Source organism: Carassius carassius, chromosome 17 (genome assembly GCF_963082965.1).
Source record: "Carassius carassius chromosome 17, fCarCar2.1, whole genome shotgun sequence".
Lineage (NCBI taxonomy): Eukaryota > Metazoa > Chordata > Actinopteri > Cypriniformes > Cyprinidae > Carassius > Carassius carassius.
This window is the reverse complement of record NC_081771.1, coordinates 19,495,506-19,518,615: the sequence shown is the minus strand read 5'-3', so window position 1 is coordinate 19,518,615 and position 23,110 is coordinate 19,495,506. Positions and strand designations below refer to the sequence as shown.

The 23,110-nt window shown below is 37.5% G+C and overlaps 1 protein-coding gene across 1 annotated transcript in view; it reads right to left on the bottom strand.

Moving 5' to 3' along the window:
• Positions 1–5,802: 5,802 nt before the first annotated feature.
• The window catches only part of usp43a (ubiquitin specific peptidase 43a), a 134,971-nt gene continuing 117,663 nt past the window's right edge, over positions 5,803–23,110 (bottom strand). The window contains exons 10-15 of the mRNA XM_059571232.1: positions 20,497–20,574; positions 20,203–20,332; positions 12,154–12,481; positions 8,032–8,190; positions 7,320–7,481; positions 5,803–7,154 (exon numbers count right to left, since the gene is read on the bottom strand). Of these exons, the coding sequence (XP_059427215.1) occupies positions 6,136–7,154; positions 7,320–7,481; positions 8,032–8,190; positions 12,154–12,481; positions 20,203–20,332; positions 20,497–20,574 (1,876 nt within the window). The 3' untranslated portion in view covers positions 5,803–6,135. The remainder of the gene's footprint in view (positions 7,155–7,319; positions 7,482–8,031; positions 8,191–12,153; positions 12,482–20,202; positions 20,333–20,496; positions 20,575–23,110) is intronic.

The window sequence follows — 23,110 nt, the reverse complement described above, 5'->3', positions numbered from 1 at the left end:
ACATTTTGGATGACTAAATCAAAAGTAGGTCAGTAGCTACACTTGAATCAAAACATGACATGGACTAGTGTCTGTGAATATAAAGCCCCAGAAATGCAATATATGACTTGCACATTCTGTGTGTCTGTGGAAATCAGGCGCGGACTGGACACAGGGAGAACCGGGACAATTTCGGTGGCCTGGCAGCCGATTTTGCCCTCTATTTAATATTATTATTGTATAATTGCCTACCGAATATACTAAAGCGATCATTTGCGAATCCGCCATTTGATAATTAAATCTCTAATAAGTCATGAAGTGTTAGTCATGACTCGCGCGCTCTCCGCGCCTCCGACAAACGGTTTGGATCAACTCAGAGTAATCAATGCGAGAGAGAGAGAGAGAGAGAGAGAGAGGGAGAGAGAGAGAGAGAGGGAGAGGGAGAGAGAGAGAGAGACTATGGACGCGCACTGGAGCAGAGAAGCAGAACTCCTGTTCAGGGTTTTAGGTCAGTTTCATCTGTAAAGATGCTTTTTTGTCTTTGTTTTTTTTTTTATTTAATCAAGCAGCAGCACGTTGCTCATCAGTCATCACTCAAAAAACTATATAAAGGACATCATTATTATCAGTTGTAATGTTACAGTAGGAATTTATCTGAAAAAAAAAAATCCGATTTTTTTTTATAGGTTTAGGGGGAGCTACGACAGACAACAACACAACCCTTACGAAAATTAACATTTTAATATTTAACTATAAATCCAGAGAAAATGGTTACTATTGTTTAACTGTGATCACCAAAAATGTAAAATTATTTTACAAATGTATTAATTTAAAAATAAATACAAATCCATTTGCAAAAAAAACAAACAAAACAAGGTTATTTTACTTTTATATAGGCTAATAAAAGCATGGTAATTTTTTGTAAGGGAAAAACATGACTCGTGTACAGTATTAGGATTTTTCTATAAAGATATTGTAGTATTGTAGAGTATTGTATTGTAAAGTATAGTTTTGTTCAATCTTGAGTATTAAAGTCACGAGAGAGATGGATAACAGGGCAAAATAAAGAGACTGAAGAGAAAAATGGAAGTGAAGGTACAGTTCAGGAGAGAACTTATAATTATTTTGCATGTCCCCAAATTAAAGATTTAAACCTTTTTTATGTCAGGTCCATACAAAAAATAGTATTGTCCATGAATTTGTTTGTATGAGTTTGAATTTTCCAGTCTGAATTGTTTTCCCAGTCCGCCCCTCCTGTAAATTAATGGCAAAGACATGGTTTCATTTACTACACATATATAGGCCTGCTGAAGCTCGCGGTGTTTTCAACCTCTGCTGCCTCAATATAGGAGTACACGAGCACATAAACATAATTTCTAGAACTGCTCTGTGTCACTTCATGTGCATTTTACTTATTTTGAGAAAACTATCATCATATACAAAGAGACAGCAGTTTCAAAAAAACACCAATGTTTCAGGAGTTTATTACACAGAATACGTCACATGCTTATTAGATAAATGTATTTAAGTTGATGTATATGCTTTTATTTATTATTCTTTAAATTTCACAAATTTAGAAAAGTAATCAAAAAGTACTCAAAAGTAATTAGTTACATTACTTTAATAAAGTAATTGAAAAAGTTACACTACTATTACATTTTAAACAGGGTAACTTGTAATCTGTAACCTATTACATTTCCAAAGTAACCTTCCCAACACTGCCTAACCATGAGTAATCCCTAAAATCAGAGGAAATGATAGATGAATGACACTGATGTACAAGCACCAAACAGTGATTTTAAGCGTAAACTTCACGAAATCTATAAACTGGTTCTTCAAATATGATTGGTTAATCACAATGCTGTTCCAGGGACAACAAAGATGTTGTCCCAGGAACATGTCTCACTTGGTAAAATCAGGTTCTGCGAAATTATCAGTCTCTAACATTCTATCTAACCTGCTCTTTCATATTCCTTAGAAGAAACTAAGATATAAATTTATATATAACATATAAATTTGTAACATTAGGATGATGACAGAACTTTCATTTTGGGGTGAACTGATGTCTGTTTTTAAAAACACCTACAGAATGTTATACAGGAAAAGTAAGAGCTATTTGGCAGTTATCCAAGTTTGTATGTGTGGATGTTTTCAGTGGTCCCAAACATCTCAGAAATAATTACAGATTTCTAGGGGGCAGACAAATCAAGCATCACTTTCTTGTCCTTGCATTCCTTGTAATATTATAACAATTATTATATAATTCTGAAGTGCATAGTAAATTTCTTAGATGCAATTTGCATTCAAAATAATGTAAACCAAGCTTTTGTGAATGATTAAATAATGTAAACCAAGCTTTTGTGAATGATTACAGAAAAATACCAGAATTTAGATTTCTGCTTAACACAGCAGAGATACTGAAACATTGACACCAATGTCTTCAAACTGAGGATGGAGACTATAGGGTAGTGCATGCTGATGAGGAATGGATCAGGCTGCTCTTTGCATGCTCTGTGAAGACTCCCTCAGGAACTGGAGCTATTGTAGCCAAAGCAAAAAAGTTTTTCACAAAGTGCTGCAAAGAGTGGTGAGTTTTAGTGTCATTCAGTATGCAAACACACACACACTTTTAGATGTGAATCAACATAAACGTTGAAACTAGTATTTTTAAAAGAGTCTAAGAAACGTGCCGTGAATACCAATGTCTTTTTAATTTCAGAAATTATACAAAAATATATGTTTATTGTTATTGTATAGACACAGGTCCAAACAAATATAATCATCTTGACAGCAGATCATGTACCCTTGTGGAATAATTCAATGATAATTTGAATTGTACATATAATCTATCCCTACATATACTGTTCCCAGATATATTATCCATAGATTTTTTTTTGATATAAGACACACACACACACACACACACACACACACACACACACACACACACACACACACACACACACACACACACACACACACAAACAAAGACATTACAAAATGTTTATAAAAAGTTGCATATAAAACATCTAAAAAAATAAAAATAAAAAAAGAGAAGATTTCAGGGTAAGATTCCTTCATTCATTGTCTTGTCAGTACAATAATTATTTCAAGCATAGTGAAAGCAGGATTATTTTGAAAGGATGGTAGTGGAAAAAAAAAACAAAATGCCCTTGGGGAGCAGACCTTTATGTCTACACTCTGTTACATGCTGTGTGTAATTGCTGCTTTTTACATAACCCCTTTGACATATTCAACAAAATAACAGAGATGATTAGATGTTGACAGAAGAAAACAAAAATGTACACATATTTCAACGAAGCTGATTTTTTTTTTTTTCAATTAATGCTGAAAACTTTAAAACTGAATCATCTCTTATCTGGTACGATGGTATAACAACTTCTACAGCACAGTAATGAAAAAAAAAATGCAATATAAAAGTATACAATTTTTTTCTAAAGACAGTAATGTTCTTTGTTCTGAATATATAGGCAGAAGGTGTTTGAGCACTGAAACAAACAAACCTTCATTTCATATCTTTGCTTATTCAGATCAACAAAAACTATAGCAGCATATCTGTAAATGTACCAATTATTAAACCTTATTCTACAGTGCAATTGAAACTTTACTGCATACAGTACCCAGGTTCACTGGAAAAATGTGCATTTGGCAACATCTCAGCCAGATTAAATTATGTTGCTTCTTACACTCAAGAATGCAAGAAGCACTGATAACGTTTAATCCTCCTCCAAACAGGTGGATGTGAATCTGGCAATGCTTCATTACACTGGTTGTAGTACAAATTGTCACAGTTTATAAATGAAACATTTGTGGCGCTACATGTGAATGCTCTATCACATCTGACATATAATACCACTCACAATAAATTGTTAAAATCATGAGATAAAGACACATTTGCCATGTAATTTAAGTCTTTGAGCTCTCTTGCTGCAGAAGTGCTCTGCATCACATTTGCAGTGCTGTACCAGGTGAGTTACAAAGCAAGTTTACTATACTACCAGATGGAGCATAACCTATGGAACTGGTCACATAATGCAAACACTATGTACAGTACTAGTTTACAAATCATGCACTGGTAAAAAAGAGGTAATAACATAATATTGTGCAAGGAGCTGCACAAAAAAAAAGTCTTTATTAATAAATAATCTGCTCCTTTAATAATAATTTGTGTATAAAGAATAAAAGTTGTTAGTGTTTTACCTCCACTAGTGTTCATTTCAGCTGGAAACTGTAGTAAATATTATGTATAGGTACATTTTTGGAGTTTTTCAAAAATGGAGGTAGAGGCACAGTTTTCTAACAAGCCTAGATTGCAAAGAGATAAACATAGTATTTTACATTTGAGGAGCTAGTGAATATTCCATATCATGTGCAATAATCAACAGGACACTTTCTGTTTGGTCCATGACTTGTTAGATTAATTTAACACACAGATGTGTGATTTTGATTCAGTTTTATATTTGAGTTTTGATTCAGTCACAATCATACTGAGAAAAAATAAGTTATTTTAATATTTGATAATGAAAAAAATGTTTTATTTTGCAAAAGAATGAGCTTTGCAGTGCATGTAGAGTTAAATGAGCTGCATTCAGAGTATTTAAATGCTTCTAGAGAGGGATACATAAAAATTAATGGACATATGGACCCAATTAGTCCAAATAAGAAGGTGACAAAATGACATGTTCTGACTGTTGTTCCGAGCAATTAGAGCCAAACACAATCTGTGTCATAGATTTCTACTCTTTAAGGTCACTTTACTGGTTACACTGAGGCTTTTCTTTATTCTGCAGTCATTGGTATTGCTAGATCTTCACGTTATTTGAACACATCATACATTTTCAGATGAGCTTGATTAAAGGAATGAAAAAAACATTTTACATTGTTGTTTCAAACCTGTACTATCAATCTCTAACTAGTCCCTCCATTGAAACTGTGTGTATGGTATACTGTCCATGTCCAGAAAGGTAATAAAAACATAATCAAAGTAGTCCATGTGACATCAGAGATGCTGAATAAAGTCGTAATTTTTTTTTTTTGGGACCAAAATGTATTTTCAATGCTTCAACAAATTCTAACTGACCCTCTGATGTCACATGTCACATTTTTGGGTGAACTAACCCTTTAATGGTGTAATCATTTTGGAACTTGATAGTTGCTGGTTACCATTAACTTTCTATGAATGGAAACGAGCAGCATGAACATCTTTGTTTGTGGTCTATTAATAAAAAAGTCAAACATGAACAACATGAGGGTGAGTAAACAATGACAATTTAATTATGTTGGTGTACTATCCTTTAAGTTAAAGAGTTTCTTCTTACTGCATTCAAACTAGTTTTAGGTGATGGATTAAACCACTGGTGACAAGGTGAGGTTGTTGTGATTGTGCTTTTCAGAATGACATTGTTTTACTAAGGGGTTCTGTCTAATACATTGTGTTGTCAACATGCCATCCTTGTACATATGTGATAGAGCATTAGAAATATATATCATCCCTTTAGATTCTGTTAGATTTTATAACTTTCTAAAATAATTTAATTATACAAATGTGTTCAGTTTTGAGAGCAAGATTAAGTCAGACATTGGTGTAATAAAATTCACAGAAAGTCCAGGAACTGACATCTTTGATAAATGTCATGAAAACCCTTGAGAGGTTAGCAGCCAGTCAGAACAATCTAGTACATAATCATAAAAGATAAAACTGAAAAGTTATTTATATATATATATATATATATATATATATATATATATATATATATATATATATATATATATATATATATATATATACAGTATATAGCAATTCCCTTCATGTTTTACAGCTGATAAATTTATTTACTGGCAAATCTGAGGCAAATCATTTTTCAATTCAAAATCATGGTGCTGAGGGCAGTGTGCAATGTACTTCCAGTGCCAAAACACAATCTAAAAAAAACAAACATTTGCTCTGGTTCAGAGGCACTTCATATAAGCAGAGAAAAGTGAACAGAAAATATCATCCACTTATTCCAAATGTATGTGCTACTTCATAGTGTGCTGCCATCATTTCAAAGCTTTCTTTCTTAACATACGTCATCATACGTGGGCTTTTAGATATTTGCTACGCTGTTGTGATATTTGGGTGTAGTGAAGTAAGTCTCAGAAGCTTGATTCAGGGACTGCCTTCTTTCTGCCCAGCGAGTTTGTGCTATAGCGTGTGCGTTGCAGGGTGTTCTGAGAGCCCCTGTCTATAGAAACATTCTGCAGCTGAGCTGCCAACGTGCCATTCCTGTGTAGAGATGCCGTCCTCCTTAAGCTTAGATCGGCCTTGCTTTGAATATTGGAAGAACTTTGTGAGCGTTTAATGTCTGATGACCCACGACTCACCTTGCCATTTGCAAATTCATCTCTAAGTCTGCTACGAACTTGGTTAGTGCTATTAGATTTACCTTCTGAAATTCTTTTGTGTGTCCCATTGGAGAGTGAAACTCCAGATAGGCTTTTCAAATCTGTGTCACCACTTTTCACAGATTCACTGTCTCGAGACCTCCGAAGCGAGTCTTTCTTCATGAAACCACCTTTAAGAAAAGCGAAGACATTGTCGTGATGTTTTGTCTCCTGTCCCTTTCGCTGTTTCTCCTCCAGATGGTGTTGCTCCTCGCCTGGATCATCCCACCTGCTTGGACCACTGGAACTGGATTGGATCCCTGTGCCGGAGCTGTTTCTGGACTGTGATTTGTCCTGTTTTGATTTTCTGCTGCTCCGTCTGGTCAAAGTTCCATCTTCTCTTGGTCTGCTGCTGGGTTGTTGGCCCATTGCTTTCTCTGAGCTACTTTTTTCTTGACCCTGTGGTATTTTGAGAAACTCTGGAGGTCCGAGGCTGCTGTGGCCTGAAGATTTGGCTGTGGATTTTTTCGTAACTTCTTCTTTACCACTTGCTTTATCAGAAGGTTGAGTCATTAGGGCAACAATGGGGTCTTTGGTGCATCTTGGCCTTCTGCCAGACTCTAAATACTCCACCAGCTCTGCAGGTGCCTGGCCAGGAACTTGGGCAGGTTTGTGGCGGTCTTTGTTTCCAAAGGACCATCGCAGTGGGAGCATTTTGGTCTTGGTGGGACTTTTCATGCTTACGCTACGCCCTTGGATTCCTCGCACGAAAGGTCTGCTTTCAAACCCACCTAGAGACATTGATATTTACACAATATTTACCACATGGTGGAAAACACTTTCCCATAACACAACAAAAGTGAAGAAATATAATGAAATCTCTGTCAAGGAACATCCTTTTTGTATTTACATTCCTTATTTACAATGACGAGAACAAACTGGATGGGAAGACTCACCTCTCTCTTCCATTGAGGGTACATTTTGAAAGATGGGAGACTCTGGGGAGCCTGGGATGGAAGAAGGGCATGTTGTGGAAGACCGTGAGACCATACTTCCTCTTTTACTATCACCATTCAAACGGATGAGCCAATGATCTGACATAGAGGAGCTGGTGGAACCTGCACAATGAGATAATAAAGACTGTTTAGTGGCTGGTCCATGTTTCTCCTACACATGGGCTTAAAGCATGCTGCACTCTCTCACTCCCCCTTCATTTTTAATAACTAAAATTCATCATCTGCACATGTTCTGTATTATCGTTTCCATGACGACCAAGTCATGCATAGGCAGTGGCATCTTAGCCACCAGTCAAAATAAACTCAAACTCAAAAAAAACTTCACTCAGTTTTTACAGTTCAGTCATTTATTTATTCAAGATCTGGGGAGAGGTAAGTGGACATTTTCATATTTCGCACACTGCAAATACTGTCAATGTAGCTTGTTAGAGAAAATTACTTGTCCAATGGTAAGAAAATCTGGTCCTACACTCAAAATTCTGTCCCTGGTAAGAGGATATTTTTTCTTGCAACTGTTGACTGTTGAACATTCACATTGCAATATATATGAGGAAAAAAATATTTCAGCTGATTTCTGCTTTATGTTGATCCACTGCAAAAAAGGTCAATCAGCTTTCATCTGCAGTATGGCCACAAAGGTTAATTTACTCACCTCTGACCGAGCTGTTGGCGGACCAGGGTGGGATGACATTTCTTCTCTGGTAGAACAGGATATATGCCCCTCGTGTGCACAATTCCTCCTCTGGCACAATCTCCACACTGCTGTCGTCATAACTGTACCAGTGGCCATTCACGGAGTTCCTACAATAGGCTGTTTTACAAAGACATATGCTGTAATATGTGTGTGTGTGTGTGTGTATACACAGACAGACAGACACACACACACACACACACACACACACAAATACTGCCTTTATGCTATTCAAAAGAACCAGTCTTAAACTGTAATCCTTTCTATCGTTTATTTCTGAAAGAAAAAATAAATATTTTCTATTTTAGTAAGTCTAAACTTTCCATCCTTGTTGAATAAAAGTATTAATTAAAAAAAGAAAGAAAAAAAAGCCACTGACCCCAAAAACTGTATAACATTACGAAATATTTATACTTTAAATAAATGCTGTTCTTTTTAACTAATCATTTATTTTTTAATTCTTTCATCAAAGAATCCTGATATGGACAAAATTTAAATCACAATATATATCTTAATTTCGGTCGATACTAAATAATTTATAAAATATTTACTTGCCAAGTCTGACACCTATAATAGTGAATATAAAACCATATCATATTTTAGAAATAAAACAACAACAACAACAACAAAAACCCGTCACAAATAAATTGATGTCGACCTTTTATTTTTATTCAGCCATCATACAAACAAGAAATGTGAAATCACTGTCAAATAATTGTCTCAGACTCACCTAATTAATATTAATATCTTTAACTTCAAACTATATGCTAACATACACTACCAGTCAAAAGTTTTTGAACTGTAAGATTTTTAAATAATTATTTTCTGCTCACCAAGCCTGCATTTATTTGATCCAAAATACAGGAAAAACAGTGACATTTTGAAATATTTTTACTATTTTAAATAACTGTTTTCTATGTGAAAATATTTGAAAATACAATTTATTCATGTCATTTTAAAGCTCATTACTCCAGTAATATGATCATTCAGAAATCATTGTCATGTTCTGTTTTGCTGCTCAAAAAACTGTATTTATCTGAAATATAAGGGCCTTATTTTAATGATCTAAACGCAAAGTGTAAAGTGCATGGCGCAGGTGCACTCAGGGCGTGTCCAAATCCACTTTTGCTATTTTAACGACGGAAAAGCGGTTGGCTCGCCCGGGCGCATGGTCTAAACGGGTTGTCCCTATTCTTTTAATGAGTAATGGGTGTTTTTTCGGCATAACGTGCAATAAACCAATCAGAGTCTCATCTTCTATTCCCTTTAAGAGCCAGTTGCGCTCGTGCCATGACAGATTTTCTATTTATACAGCAGAATTTGGCAAGCGCAAAGACAGAACGCGTCTCTGAGATGAAACGGAGCTGCTCGTGTGTGAGCAAATAGATAGCCGAATTCTGATACATGCGATGACTATCCATTACGCCACGTAGGCATATATATATATTTATGGCGCCAGACTGAAACTAGCAAACACACTTGCGCTGCGCCTTGCGTCACATTGCGCCGGGTGTATTATAAGGCCCTAAATCTTTTGTAACATTATAAATTAATTACCACTTTTGATCAATTTAAAGCATGCTTGCTAAATAACTGTATTCGTTTCTTTAATCTATTAAAAAAAATAAAAAATCATAGTGAATCCAATCTTTTGAAGGGAATAGTGCAGAATCTTAATAAAGCGTTTTATATCAGATAAATGCTGATCTTTGGATCTTTCTATTTACATAGAATCCTGAAAAAAAAAGTACTCAACTGTTTAAATATTGATAATCAGCAAATTGGAATATTAGAAAGATTTCTGGATCATGTGATACTGAACTTACTGTTTATCTTACTTTTCACTGGTAGTGTAGGTTGGTTATTCTTATAGATTGAAACAAATGTGCTTTAGTATAAAGAGTATGAAAAGTGCTCTGAGTTGCTGCAGAAAAAAAAGCAACAACAAAAACATGTTGTTGGAGAGGCTTATTATTGAAAATGCAAACTGATTGTCTGCCAGCAAGGAGGCGCAGTGAGAGCGCCCGCGCCGTTTTATGATTTTGAAACGTGCAGTGCTCATGTTTATTAAACAAAGTCAAAAATCACAAAAAAATCAATGTATGGGAAACACCGGTAATGTATCAGAAATGTGTTTAAAAATCATATCACCGTTATTTTTTTTTTTTTTCATTTTTTTTTATATAGCTATACATACTGATATTGAATTATTGTCCATCCCTAATTTCTGAAGGATCATATGACACTGAGGACTAGAGATGAAAAGTCAGCTTTGCATCACATGAATAACTTATATTAAGTACATATATACTTTCTATACAAATAGAAAGCAGTTATTTTAAATTGGAATAATATTTCACAATACTGCATTTTTATTTATATAATATTTTGTTCTGTATTTTTTATATCAAATAAATGTTTAGATGAGTTAAAAAAAACTTATTAAAAAACATAAAAAATCTTACTGATCTTAGCTGATGTAAACTGAGCTATGTTCACAAAAAGAATTGACATTATCGCAATCAGCTAGACAACTCCTCAAAGCTAGAAGGCCACTATTATGCATAATATGCATGTAATGCTATATAGAACAGTCATGTCAAGTGTAAATATAAAACAAGTATCCTTACAGTATAAAAAAAAATTTCATTGAGAAAATCTGTAGAGATCCTGATAAATGTTGGTAATGGATGGACAAAAAAATAATTCACATTTTGTGACAGAGACAAAAAAGAATTGGTCTGAGCCACAGTCAGACGACCAGGGGATCTGCAAATCTTTTAGGTATTTTTTGTAAAGTATGAACACAGGTCTATCTGAGTATTGACAACAAAGTAAGGCAAACTCTTTCTGTGAAATTCAACCCTGTTCTTTTGCATTATGTTGAAATGACAATATCTCACTTTGAAAAGTAAGTGTAGGTAGGATCAAAAGATAACATCTATAAAAAACAGCATTGACATTTGTGACAAAATTCCTTGTTTATACTGTCTTTCTTAGCATGCTGTGCTATAATGTATGCACCTTTATTTGCAAGTTTACTAAAGAAAATTCCTAAGAGATAGTGATTTCATAGAGAAGGAGGAGATTTAGCTTATATCTTTTTTTTCCTAATGTGGTTATCCACATTCGTGGATCCTGTTAGTAGGGAGACCTTACTCAGTCCTAATCCTAATGGGAATAACAAATTACAATTAAATAATTGTGCACAACTTAATAATAATAATGCAACTAAGCATTCATCCATTTTTGTTAAATCTTCTTTTCTTTTCTTTCTTTATTCCTATATACTTGCTTATATGATTTACCATGATCTGTGGTGACATTTCATTAATTTCCTCCCAACCTCTATTTCATTCATATTTCCAACATAGAATATTAAAAAAGCATATAAGAATTCACCTATAATGCATGTATTTAGATATGACAAACTACTGAGAGTGTAAAAAGTGACTTTTTTCATTAGTTTTATGTCACTGAATGAAACTCAAAATCACCTATAATTGAAGAAGGATTAAAAAAACTGCATGTGTAATAATAATTATATTTATATAATTGGGGAAGTCGTGGCCTAATGGTTAGAGAGTCGGACTCCCAATCGAAAGGTTGTGAGTTCGAGTCCCGGGCCGGCAGGAATTGTGGGTGGGGGGAGTGCATGTACAGTTCTCTCTCCACCTTCAATACCATGACTTAGGTGCCCTTGAGCAAGGCACCGAACCCCAAACTGCTCCCCGGGCGCTGCAGCATAAATGGTTGCCCACTGCTCCGGGTGTGTGCTCACAGTGTGTGTGTGTGTTCACTGCTCTGTGTGTGTGCACTTTGGATGGGTTAAATGCAGAGCACAAATTCTGAGTATGGGTCACCATACTTGGCTGAATGTCACTTCACATTCACATATATATATGTATATATATATATATACAGTACTCTACAATTTTCATAGTCATGAAAATAAAGAAAACTCTTTGAATGAGAAGGTGTGTCCAAACTTTTGGTCTGTACTGTATATATATATATATATATATTTAAGAAACATTTTAAATGGACAAATAACCCCTTGCTTTTTACTATCAGCACACTCACCTGTGTAATGGCCTCCATGCATGCCTCCGTGGTGGTTACAGACTGCATACAGGTCATAAAGGAAGTCAGTATCTCCATGTTTCCAAGTTGCAGGCGACGGGGCCAGATTCTTCATGCTCTGACTGCGTTTCACCACATGGGGAGTCATATCCAGACCGCTTATCGGAAAGCGAATGAGGGTGGAGAGCTTGTTTCGCCGTTTGCCCACCTGCCGAAAACGCTTGAGGTGCAGGATGAGGATGTCAGGCAGGGTCCATAAGCTCATCTTCACCATCCCCTGCTCCATCTGCTTACAGTGGGGGCACTTCCATGCATCATCTGGCGCCAGCTGCAAGGGGAATAAAACATTTGCTATTAACAGTCCAGAACTAATTTGTGATGTATGTCACATACAACAAATCAATGAAGTAAGTCAAATGCCCCCCATGTGAGATTCAAAATCACATTCACAGGTAAATAAATAACATTTTCTTTCTTGGGTTTGTTAAAATGTAGATTTAAACCATGTCATTATCTGAACCTGTTTTGTCTCAGTGTGTTGCAGTAAAACATTTATATCTCTGGAATACACCGCTGGTACAAACAGGATTGCAGCGAACATGCATAGAGGAAAGGACAACAGCATCTGAATATTTGCAGGACCTCTGCATACCATCAGTAAATACTTATTTATATCTTCAAAGTATGCACAGAAAAATGCATGATTTAACTGCTGCTGGAAGCCATATGCCACATGCACTGGCCACAATGTTAAAAGTATTTTTTTTTTTTCGATAACTGAAGTCCTGGTAGATGTGTTGCCTCAGTAACATCATGACATTGTTAGAGCATCGATAATATATTTATAGAACCAATCATGATGAGGTAACCCTCAGGGGTTCATGGGTAAGATTTATCAAGTGGTACTTGTCAAGAACAGGCAGTATAGAGAAGAATGAATTCAGAGTGACCTTTCCAAGAGAGTGAGAGGATGTGAGACAAAAACGGTTGGTGGGAGACCAGCTCCATTTGCTCCTCAAGTGGGTTTTTAAATCGGCTTGAATAATCTTGAATATGGAATAGCAATCGGCCCTGATAATCTAAATGTCGAACGACTTGACTTGCAAGCTTAGATTCCACAGAGAATCTTTTGTACTGCATTAGTTCCCACTTGTGTCAAAAACCACCTGAATTAATTTTTTGACCTGCAGTATGTGTGCATATAAAAAACACAACATTATGTTCATTTTGATGAAATACTTCTTAACTGAAATAAGTTCTTGATCTGAACAATTATGATGGCTACATAAAATGTAATCAAACGCTCCTGACATCCTAACATTGATTTAGATCCTGAAAATCCTAACAACATAAATGCTAGAATACAGATTTATATAATTGGTTGGCACTTATGTTAGACTGTAGAGCTCTCTACACCATAAGAGATTTCAGTGTAATCACTGTTTCTAGTATTTTTTGGTTTCTTTATGTTCAGTCCACTTTGTTTCTTTCTTTCTTCTTCTTTTCCATGTTTTTAGAGCTGATTTTAGTTTTTGCTTTTCAAAAATTAGCCTCTGACACAACAAACACATATGACAGCAAGAGGCCGCTTCAGTGTCTGTAGAGGCACTAAACCCATAACCAGACAGACCTAGAATAGAATATTATGAAATATATAAAATGTTAGGTAGTAAATAATAAGAAAAACTAATTTTCTGTTGCATTTTTCAGGTCAGCATGATAATAATATGTAATATGTAAGTGCTATGACAAGTCTGTTAGCCCAACACAGTACACGTAGCGAGGTTCTCATATATATATATATATATATATATATATATATATATAAAGGAAACTCTAGTGTTAGAAGGTGTTTTATAATAATAATAAAAAAAACAATTAGATAAAATAGAAAAAGATTAGAGAAATCTAGTGTTAGAGGCTCTCTCTCTTAAAAAAAAAAGAAAGAAAAAAGAAAACAGGTAGTTAGAAATCGATAGAGAGTGCGACTGAATCAGGGTATAATCAGGGTATCTTCCAATCATGCGTTTTTTAATTTAACATTGAAATCTGAAAAATTAAAAAAACTTTTCATATTTCGTTTTTACGTTCAGGGAATGAAACACCCCTCTCCGCTGATTGGTCAGCCAAACATTAAAACATGATAATAGTCCTAAAAAAACAAATACAAACAAAAAACGACAACAACAAAACAAAACAACCGCTTCTATTGATACAGTTGAAATAACATTTCTACTGCATTTTATCTCTCTCTTCATCAAACAGCCTGATTAATGAATGGCTTAACCGTACCGAGGTAGAGCCTTTGGTCCTTTGGCAAACTGCCTGATCTATTATAGCTAAACCCTGAAAGAACACTTCAAACAATAAGCCAGTGTCAGCAGTGTCAGAAATTAACTTTCCCATAAGGGGCAACTGATTTTCTTTCTATCTGGTGGTGAGCAGAAGAGCAAGAGGCCACGGTATGTGCAACCCAGAGAGAGAGGAAGCTGCTTTTTGGATAATGGTGAATGCACCTCTCCTTTCCGCAGAGGAGGACCAGGCGGAGAATCTGGAAATCTCAACGAAATAGTGGTTTTCTATATCGCTGGGGACCCAGGAGGGCACGGAGAGCTGCGGACGGCCCAACACCGGACCTCACTCATCTTCCTCCTTTGCCAGCCGGCAGCAGCGGGTGGTCCAAGAGCGAAAAAAAAAGGCCCTACTCATGTACCCTTTGCCAACCTGTAGAACCAGGTAAGCATTGCACCGCACACTCAGACCCCTCTTCAGTCCAGTCACAAGCCACCCGAGTTGGGTCCCTGCATTCCACCTCGCTGCCCCATTGCAGGTACTACGGTGGTTCCACTGGTCCCACTTGCATGGTATCTGGGTGCCTGGCTAGTGCTACCCAGCCCGCCTCGCTGGCTTTTGCGGATCATCTGCCTTGACTATGCAATTCAGTTCACCTGACGTCCCTCCAAGTTCAGGACAAGGACTTGGTGCTCTGGCACCTCAGGGTCTCTGGTCTGGTCTGCTCTGGTCTCCAGGGTCAACTGGGAAAAAAGCAAACTCTCCCAGATGTAGAGTATCTCTTTTCTCGGTATGGAGTTGGATTCGGTCGAACAGACAGCATGCCTCATGGAGGAATGTGAGCGGTCAGTGCTGACTAGGGTTGGGAATTGTTAGAAATTTTCCGGTTCCGGTTCCACCTAACGGTTCCGGTTCTGATTCCGGTTCCATTAAAATCATTAAACAATTATTAAGAAATAGTGGTAAGGAAAAATGCACAATACTCAACTAATCAATGCTCAATACTGTTTATTACTTACTGTCAACTTAATTTAAAGGTTGGCAATGTCAAAATGCAACATATATTACAGTGTACAGATCTTCATAAGTAGGGTGGGGTATTTTTAGAAATTTTCTGGTTCGGCTTCTGGTTTCATTTAAATGAACTATGTTTTTTTTACTATTTTACCTTCACTGAATGTAGCGTTGCTGGAAGGTAGTAAGTAATGTTGAGTAATGCCAGTCCATCAATCAGCATATGCTTCAAAGTTGATGTTTTTTACACTATCAATAACATTTTGCTTTTCAAGCAGGAATAAGCTTGTTGGCCAAATAGTCCCTTGAGGGCTGAGACACTTGTTAATTTCCCTTAATTAATGAAATATAAACGGTTAAACTTAAACATGTATACACACTCTCCATAAAGTCCATATTTTACAAATAATAATACAGTCAGGAGATGGTGTGATGCAATGAGTAGTTTCCACATTTTGAAACATTTAAAATGCACTTTGTTTATCACTCTTGAAATGACCTGTACACTAAATAATCTAACCCTCATACTTGCATAACAATAGCAGTCTATTTATTTAGTGGTCCAAGTTGAAGCCAGTATGTATATTAATGACAATATGGGACAAATATAATGCAATTTAGTGGCGGCAGGTGCAGCGCGCTGCCGTTAGATGTACAGTCAGACAAAACGATGTGCACTTATCAAAGGCGCGAGTGCACATACAGTCCTGGGAAACAATCTGTTCGGCAATTAAAGACGGGGCAGCGCAACGAGTTTGTGGGGGCGCGTCATTGGAATCAATGTGCTCACTAATTAAAGAGGCAGGGAGGTGTGTCTGTTATTCGGTTCGTGACATCCTTTACGGCAGCGGTTCTCAATTCCAGTCCTCGCGCCCCACTGCTCTGCATATTTTGCACGTTTCTCTTTGTTAACACACCTGATTCAGATAATCAGCTCATTTGAAATGAACTCCGTGCATGCATTGTATTCCAATTGTTCATTGCTCCCTACTCCCTGAGCTGGGGAAATCTGTTGAAGTTTACCTCACATCGAAACATTCATTCACTGATTTGTGCTGTGCAGCGTCTTTAAACATGGACAACTGTGACATCATATACCTCTGTAAATCAATACAATTTAAATTCACTTCTTGCACACTTCAATGCACTTTGGAACATATAGCTACGTTCGCTTCGAACTGGAATCATGGCTGAATATCCTGTGATGTCCACTTCGCAGGGCACTTATGTTCGAATAGAACAAATGGCTGAAGCGCTAAGAGAAACGTTCAAAATGTGCAGAGCAGTGGGGCGCGAGAACTGCAACTGAGAACCGCTGCTTTACGGGAAACGCCGAATATTCAGAACACTGGCACAAGGCTGCTCACAGCGCTTGGTCACGTGTTGCACCAGAACAGTTTTCGGAATCGAAACTTAGAAATTGCTCACGGTTCCGGTTCTTTTCAAAGAACTAAACCGGTTCTGAATAAGAACCGGTTTTCCGTTCCCATCCCTAGTGGTGACCTGCTTGACTTCGTTCAAGGACCGGATGGCAGTCTCACTGAAACTATTTCAGGGGCTCCTGTGGCATATGGCAGCTTCAGCGGCACTTACACCACTAGAGCTACGGCATATGAGACCGCTTCAGCACTGGCTTCATGGCCGAGTCCAGAAGTGGGCGTGAAAGCATGTCACTCACGAGTCAAAGTTACACCGGCCTGGTTCCCTGAACTAGTGCTCCTCTCGACAGCCCCTCCCTGGCGGATTCCTCTGAGGAAGGATCTACTGACTCAGAGATGGGGCACCCTATGGCACCCATGTCCTGACCTCTGGAAACTTCATGTCTGGTCCCTGGACTGGATGTGGAGATTCTTGGCGACCTACCCCAAGAAGCAGTGGACACCATCACTTCGGCTAGAGCACCATCTACAAGACACAATTATGCTTTGAGGTGGAACCTGTTCATTCTCGTTGAGAAGACCCCCGGAGATGCCCAATCAGGCTCATGCTTTCCTTTTTGAAACAAGGGCTGGAGTGAAGGCTGTCTATCGCCACCCAAAAGTCCAAGTTGCTGTAATTGCTGCGTAGCATGACCCCGTAGAAGGGAAGTCTTGGTTAAGCATGGTTCCTTAGAAGGGCTAGGAGGTTAAATCCTTCCCAGTCCTCCTCCATACCCTCTTGGGAACTGTCTCTTGTGCTTGAAACACTACAGCAGGGCCCATTTGAGCCCTTGCACTGAAAACTCTGCTCCTGCTTGCACTGACCTCCATCAAGAGGGTAGGGGACCTGCACACATTTCGGACAATGATTTGTGCCTAGAGTTTGGACCGGCTGACTCCAAGGTAATCCTGAGGCCCCAGTCTGGCTATGTGCCCAGGGTTCCTACTACTCCCTTCAGGGATCAGGTGGTGAACCTGTAAGTGCTGCCCCCGGAGGAGGCAGACCCAGCCCTAGCTTTGCTCTGTCCCGTCCGAGCCCTGAGATGCTATGTAGACTGGACACAACGTTTTAGGACCTCAGACCAGTTCTTTGTCTGTTACAGAGGCCGGAAGAAGGTGGAATGCTGTCTCTAAGTAGAGGATGGCCCACTGGATTGTGGATGCCATCACCCTGTCTTATCAGACACAGGGTGTGCCCTGCCCATTCAGGTTGTGAGCTCACACAACTAGGAGTGTTGCATCCTCCTGGGTGCTTACTCGTGGTGCCTTGCTGACAGATATGTGTAGAGCTGCGGGCTGGTCGACCCCCAACACATTCACTAGATACTATAGCCTTCATGTAGAGTTGGTATCCTCCTGTGTTCTCTCCTCAAACGGGTAGTGACACTAAGAGGTTAGTGTCAGCTTGCTAAAACCTGTCCAGAGAGTCCATATCGTAGACCCTGTTGAGCTCCTCCGTCCCCTCGGCAGCCAGACATGGTGGAGCATCGTTCGCCAGGCCTTCACTCACTGAAATCTTGGGAACCAGTAGAAGGCTGGGTTCCATATGAGAGACCTAGCCCCAGAGCATGTGTTTAGCTGGCAGACTACTGAAATTTCCAAAAGGGTTACAATCACCTCCAATTTTCCATATGCACCTAAACGGATGTTCATATATGTATTTGCTCTCGAGACCTCCTTCAGGAAGGATGGAGCTTCAGCAGCGTCCCTGTTTTAAGTGGAACGGGTACATTTTCCCAGTGTTCTCCAGTCTCAGTGAGTGGGTCATGCTTCGACAATGGTGAGTTTAACTACTTGTTGCGAGCCAAGGCCAATGCCAAAAAGTGGCACAGAGGTGACTCACACAGGGATACTGGAAGGGGCAGCATCCATGGTGCTTTGGTAGGAATCCCAATTAGTCAGTCATCCGACATGATAAAGAGAGTGACTGACTGAAAGGGAACGCCTCAGTTACGTATGGTAACTCTCGTTCCCTGATGGAGGGAATGGAGACATCATGTCCTTTCGCCATCGCTGCTGTACCACTGCTGAGTGGTCGGGGCACTGGCTTGGCTCCTCAGCGAAAAACTGGTATGCACTGCACCTGCTGCCTTTTTATGCTCACGCTGTGATCAGCTGCAGCTGGATGCAGTAATTGCATGTGTTAGTGTTTTGTTTTTTTATATCTTCATGTACCCACTCAAATGTTGTTTTAGAAGTTTCCTTCTTCTGCTAAACATAAACTCTATTTTGAAAGAAGGTGGAAAACCAAACAGTTGATGGTTCACAGTAGCTGTGTTTCCACTGGCCAGTGCAAGTCACATTTACCATGTTTACTATGGTAATGTTAATGCCTAGCGTGCATAGTATTCTGCCTTGTATGGTGATTATAATCCACATCGGATCAAGTTATTTCAAACATTTGCTGATGACTGAAAGTGAGTTTTGAGCTCAACTTATTTAAAAAAGTCTTTAATTCTGGTGTTATAGCTATAACTTTCTGTTATGATCCGCGGCGCAGAAACTCTACCTTTGTTCATAACCACTCCTCTAACCCCGTTTTCGTCGGGCCAAAAACCCTGGGCCGTTGGCCCCGAGGAAGCACCGACGAGGCACAATCAAGCACCTTTTGTTTGTTTATTTTATAAAAAGGAAAACAAATACATAAAATAGAATTAGAATAGAGAGTGCTACAATTAGAGGTTCAGATGAAAACATTGATGTGTTTACAAATCAAATGCTGTTCTTTGATTTTTGTTAATAAAAGAATCCTGAAAAAAACATAATTTTTTAACATTGATAATAATTAGTATTTTCACCAACAAAAATGGTTTTAAGGCAGTTATTCTTTGCAGTATATATTTTGCTGTAGTGTGTATAGGAAACATCCATTTGTATTTCCAAGCATTCCTTTTGCCATTAATTGTAATAATTCAATAAGATTTTTGTATGCACAAGGAGTCTGACAACAGCCAGTGCTCCACACATAGATCTGATCTCATTAACATCCAGCCTGTATGGAATGACAGTCACAGACTAAATCCAGAAAATCCATGGCAATGCCTCCAAAATTCTTGAAGAATCTTTCCGGTAAAGCTACAATACTGTGAAAGGTTTTAGCACTAATAATGCAAGTGTTAAAGTGTAAAAATGCTGTAAAGTGAGAATGCATTCTAAAATAATGTCATAAATAGATTTTATTTATCAATTAACTTCTATTAACTAAATCAAATCTATATATATATATTATTTAACACACATTCACATTCATATTTATCCAGTCTTTAAAAGTAACAAGGAAGAAAACAGTATAAAAGAGAGAAAGTGTGCCTGGAGGAGAAGGTACCTGCTCCTCTTTGGTGTAGAGCTGAAAACATTCATCCAGTGTGCAACTGTGCTGCTGTACATGATTCTGCTGCTGCATTCTTACACTCTCTGCATCCTCAATAACTTCCTCTTGAATGTTACCAAAGAGACTGAAACAGATATGAATCACACATAAAATTACGTTTTAACCATATTATTGAAAAGACTTGTACTAATACTGGGAAGTGGGAACTTGACACTATATGGTTGCTTTAAATTAAATTAATGGTCTGTCTTTAAATAAGAATATTTTATGAAGCTGTTTGTATCTTACCATTCTTTGATTCTGTTCTCCCATTCAATCACAAGCCTCACATGCAGAGGACCACCAGGACCACATAATTTCAGGGCCCTGTGAGAGAAAGACATGATTCATATTGTGAGTGATGTATTCAGACACTAGGGGGCAGACTATAATCAGTTTTGTGAAGTTCATAGTCAATACCGTCTCAGTCAGCACTGTACATAATTTGGAGCACTGTCTCTGTCATTCTGTTCCATTTTGCTTATATATATATATATATATATATATATATATATATAATATTTTTTTTTTTTTACTGAATTTACAGTACTGTTCAAAGGTCTGGGGTCAGTAAGACTTTTTAAGAATGTAATACTTTTACTCAGCGCATTAAACTGATCAGACATGTGTTACAAATTATTTTTATTTCAAAGCAAAAGTGCTTTTCTTAGAACTTTATTTTAATTCAGATTCCTGAAAAAAAGTTTATTTTTATTATAATTTAATTAAATTTAATAATTTAATTAAATTTTTTCTTGGCCATTGATTGTGCAGTAAAGGAGGGGAGGGTAAGGAAACAACCGAGACAAGAGGTATGACATGCAACTGGGTCATGACCAGACTCAATATCACAAATATGTCACACCAAAAGTAGAGGCATAGACAAAATGCAAAAAAAATAAAAATAAAAAACCAACCAGTGTCAGTAAAATGACCAGTTACTTTATCTTCCAAAATGGCAAGTCCAAAATTAGCTTTTTATTACTCATGTTAATTACCACTTGGATTAATCTGCAGGTCTCACTATCATTACAGGTTCTCAGACTGAGAAAATAAATCAAAATCAATCAAAAATGGCCTATGGACATAAATGACAATGATTACCTGGCTAAACCACAAAAAAAGAGAGAAACACAGCGTTCAGGCCCTCACTTTTCACCCTGTGCAATTCTGGAAATAATCGATCAAATATGACAGAGGGAAAAGCTGCGGCAAAAAAGGAGTGCAGGGTAATTTGAAGATGTGACTGGAGCATGGCTGAGTTTTTCTGAGAACTAGGCTAAAGCCAGATTAATTCTGACACGCAGTCCGTCTGCGTTAATTGCGATTGTTTCTGAGAGGATTTAAATGCAGGGAACAATAATTCAGAGGCGTGAGGGGAATTCACTTGAATTCATCAGCTCTGGTCTATTGGAAAGAAAGCTCTACCACACACACACACAAGGGTTTTCTTATCTCACGGCAAACTACTTATCTTGTCTTACATTGAACAATTTACCTTATCTCAACCTGAACTTCAGGGAGCCAAAACATACACATACACTCAACTTTGTTTCAGGAGTTACACTAACTTTGCATGCTTTTTCTCTATTCTCTGTACTTGTTGTACTTGTACTTGTATCTATTTGATGATAAATGTTTGTAGCAACCATATGCTTCCTGTCATTACTTGGAAATGTGGTCTTAACTTAACTCAATCTTGCTTGTGAAACCTCTAGATGAATGAACACATCTTCACCAATGGCTGAAAAACGTAATTACTTGCACAGTTAAACTGCAAGCTTTCAGAACACAAGAGCAGCGGCTTGCGTCAGAGAACAGGAGGTAACCACATGAGAAATGGAATGTCTCTGCTATCATCTGAACATCATAATTACAAATAAACAACCTTTTTATACAGTGACAGACTTGGATGAGAGTGCTAAAATGAGGTGTTCAGACACCTCGGCAACATTCATTTTTCTCATATCTGCAACAAACAAAAAAGCACAGTGCTAGTATCCTGGTATAGTGATGCTATCAGATGGTGATACCATGGTATTGTTTATATGGATCATCACTTATTGCTTACAAATGTTATTAAACTTTTCAATTTAAATTTTTAAAAATCTAAAAATGATTTTGCTGAATTTTTTTGTTAATGTACTTTTGAATGCTAACAAATGTCATTAAACTTCAATTCACATAAAATTTGCTTAATTAGTCATTTTACACACTTCACAAACTATTCACGTTAACATATTATTCATTAGCTCATAACTCATTATAAGATCGTGGAACTCATTAGTTTAAGATTTCATACATAACCTGCTCTAAGGATCCATTCCATTTTACTGAAATCTAATTTAAAAACATTAAACTTTAAAGCAGAACACATTCACAAATAAAAACATCATAATTCTGTTATATTCACTTCAGAGGGAGGAAAACAGCCCAGAATAGAAGGCAGAGAAGCGAATGAGGCTGCCGTCACGACTGTGGAACTGAGTTTTAAGCTCTTTAAATTGAGAAATGGATCATTGGCTTTTTGAGACTGTGTGTTACACCTACAGCACTGAGAGGATGAGCTCTTCATGCTTTGGCTTGTTGGGTTTGTCTCTTTAGAGCCTCACAAACATGATGCAGAGGAGAGGATACAATTAGTGCAAACTAGGTTAAAATACCTTGATGTGGGTGTTTGGAGACCAATTAAAAAGTTTAAAGCAGCTGGAGATATTAACTTTAGTGCCACTGAAGAGCATTTAGGGGGTACAGACAACATTCTGTATCAAGGAATTTCTAGACATACACTATAGTTCAGAAGTTTGGGGTCAGTTTTTATTTTTTATTTTTAAAGAAACTGACACTTTCATTTAGCAAGGAT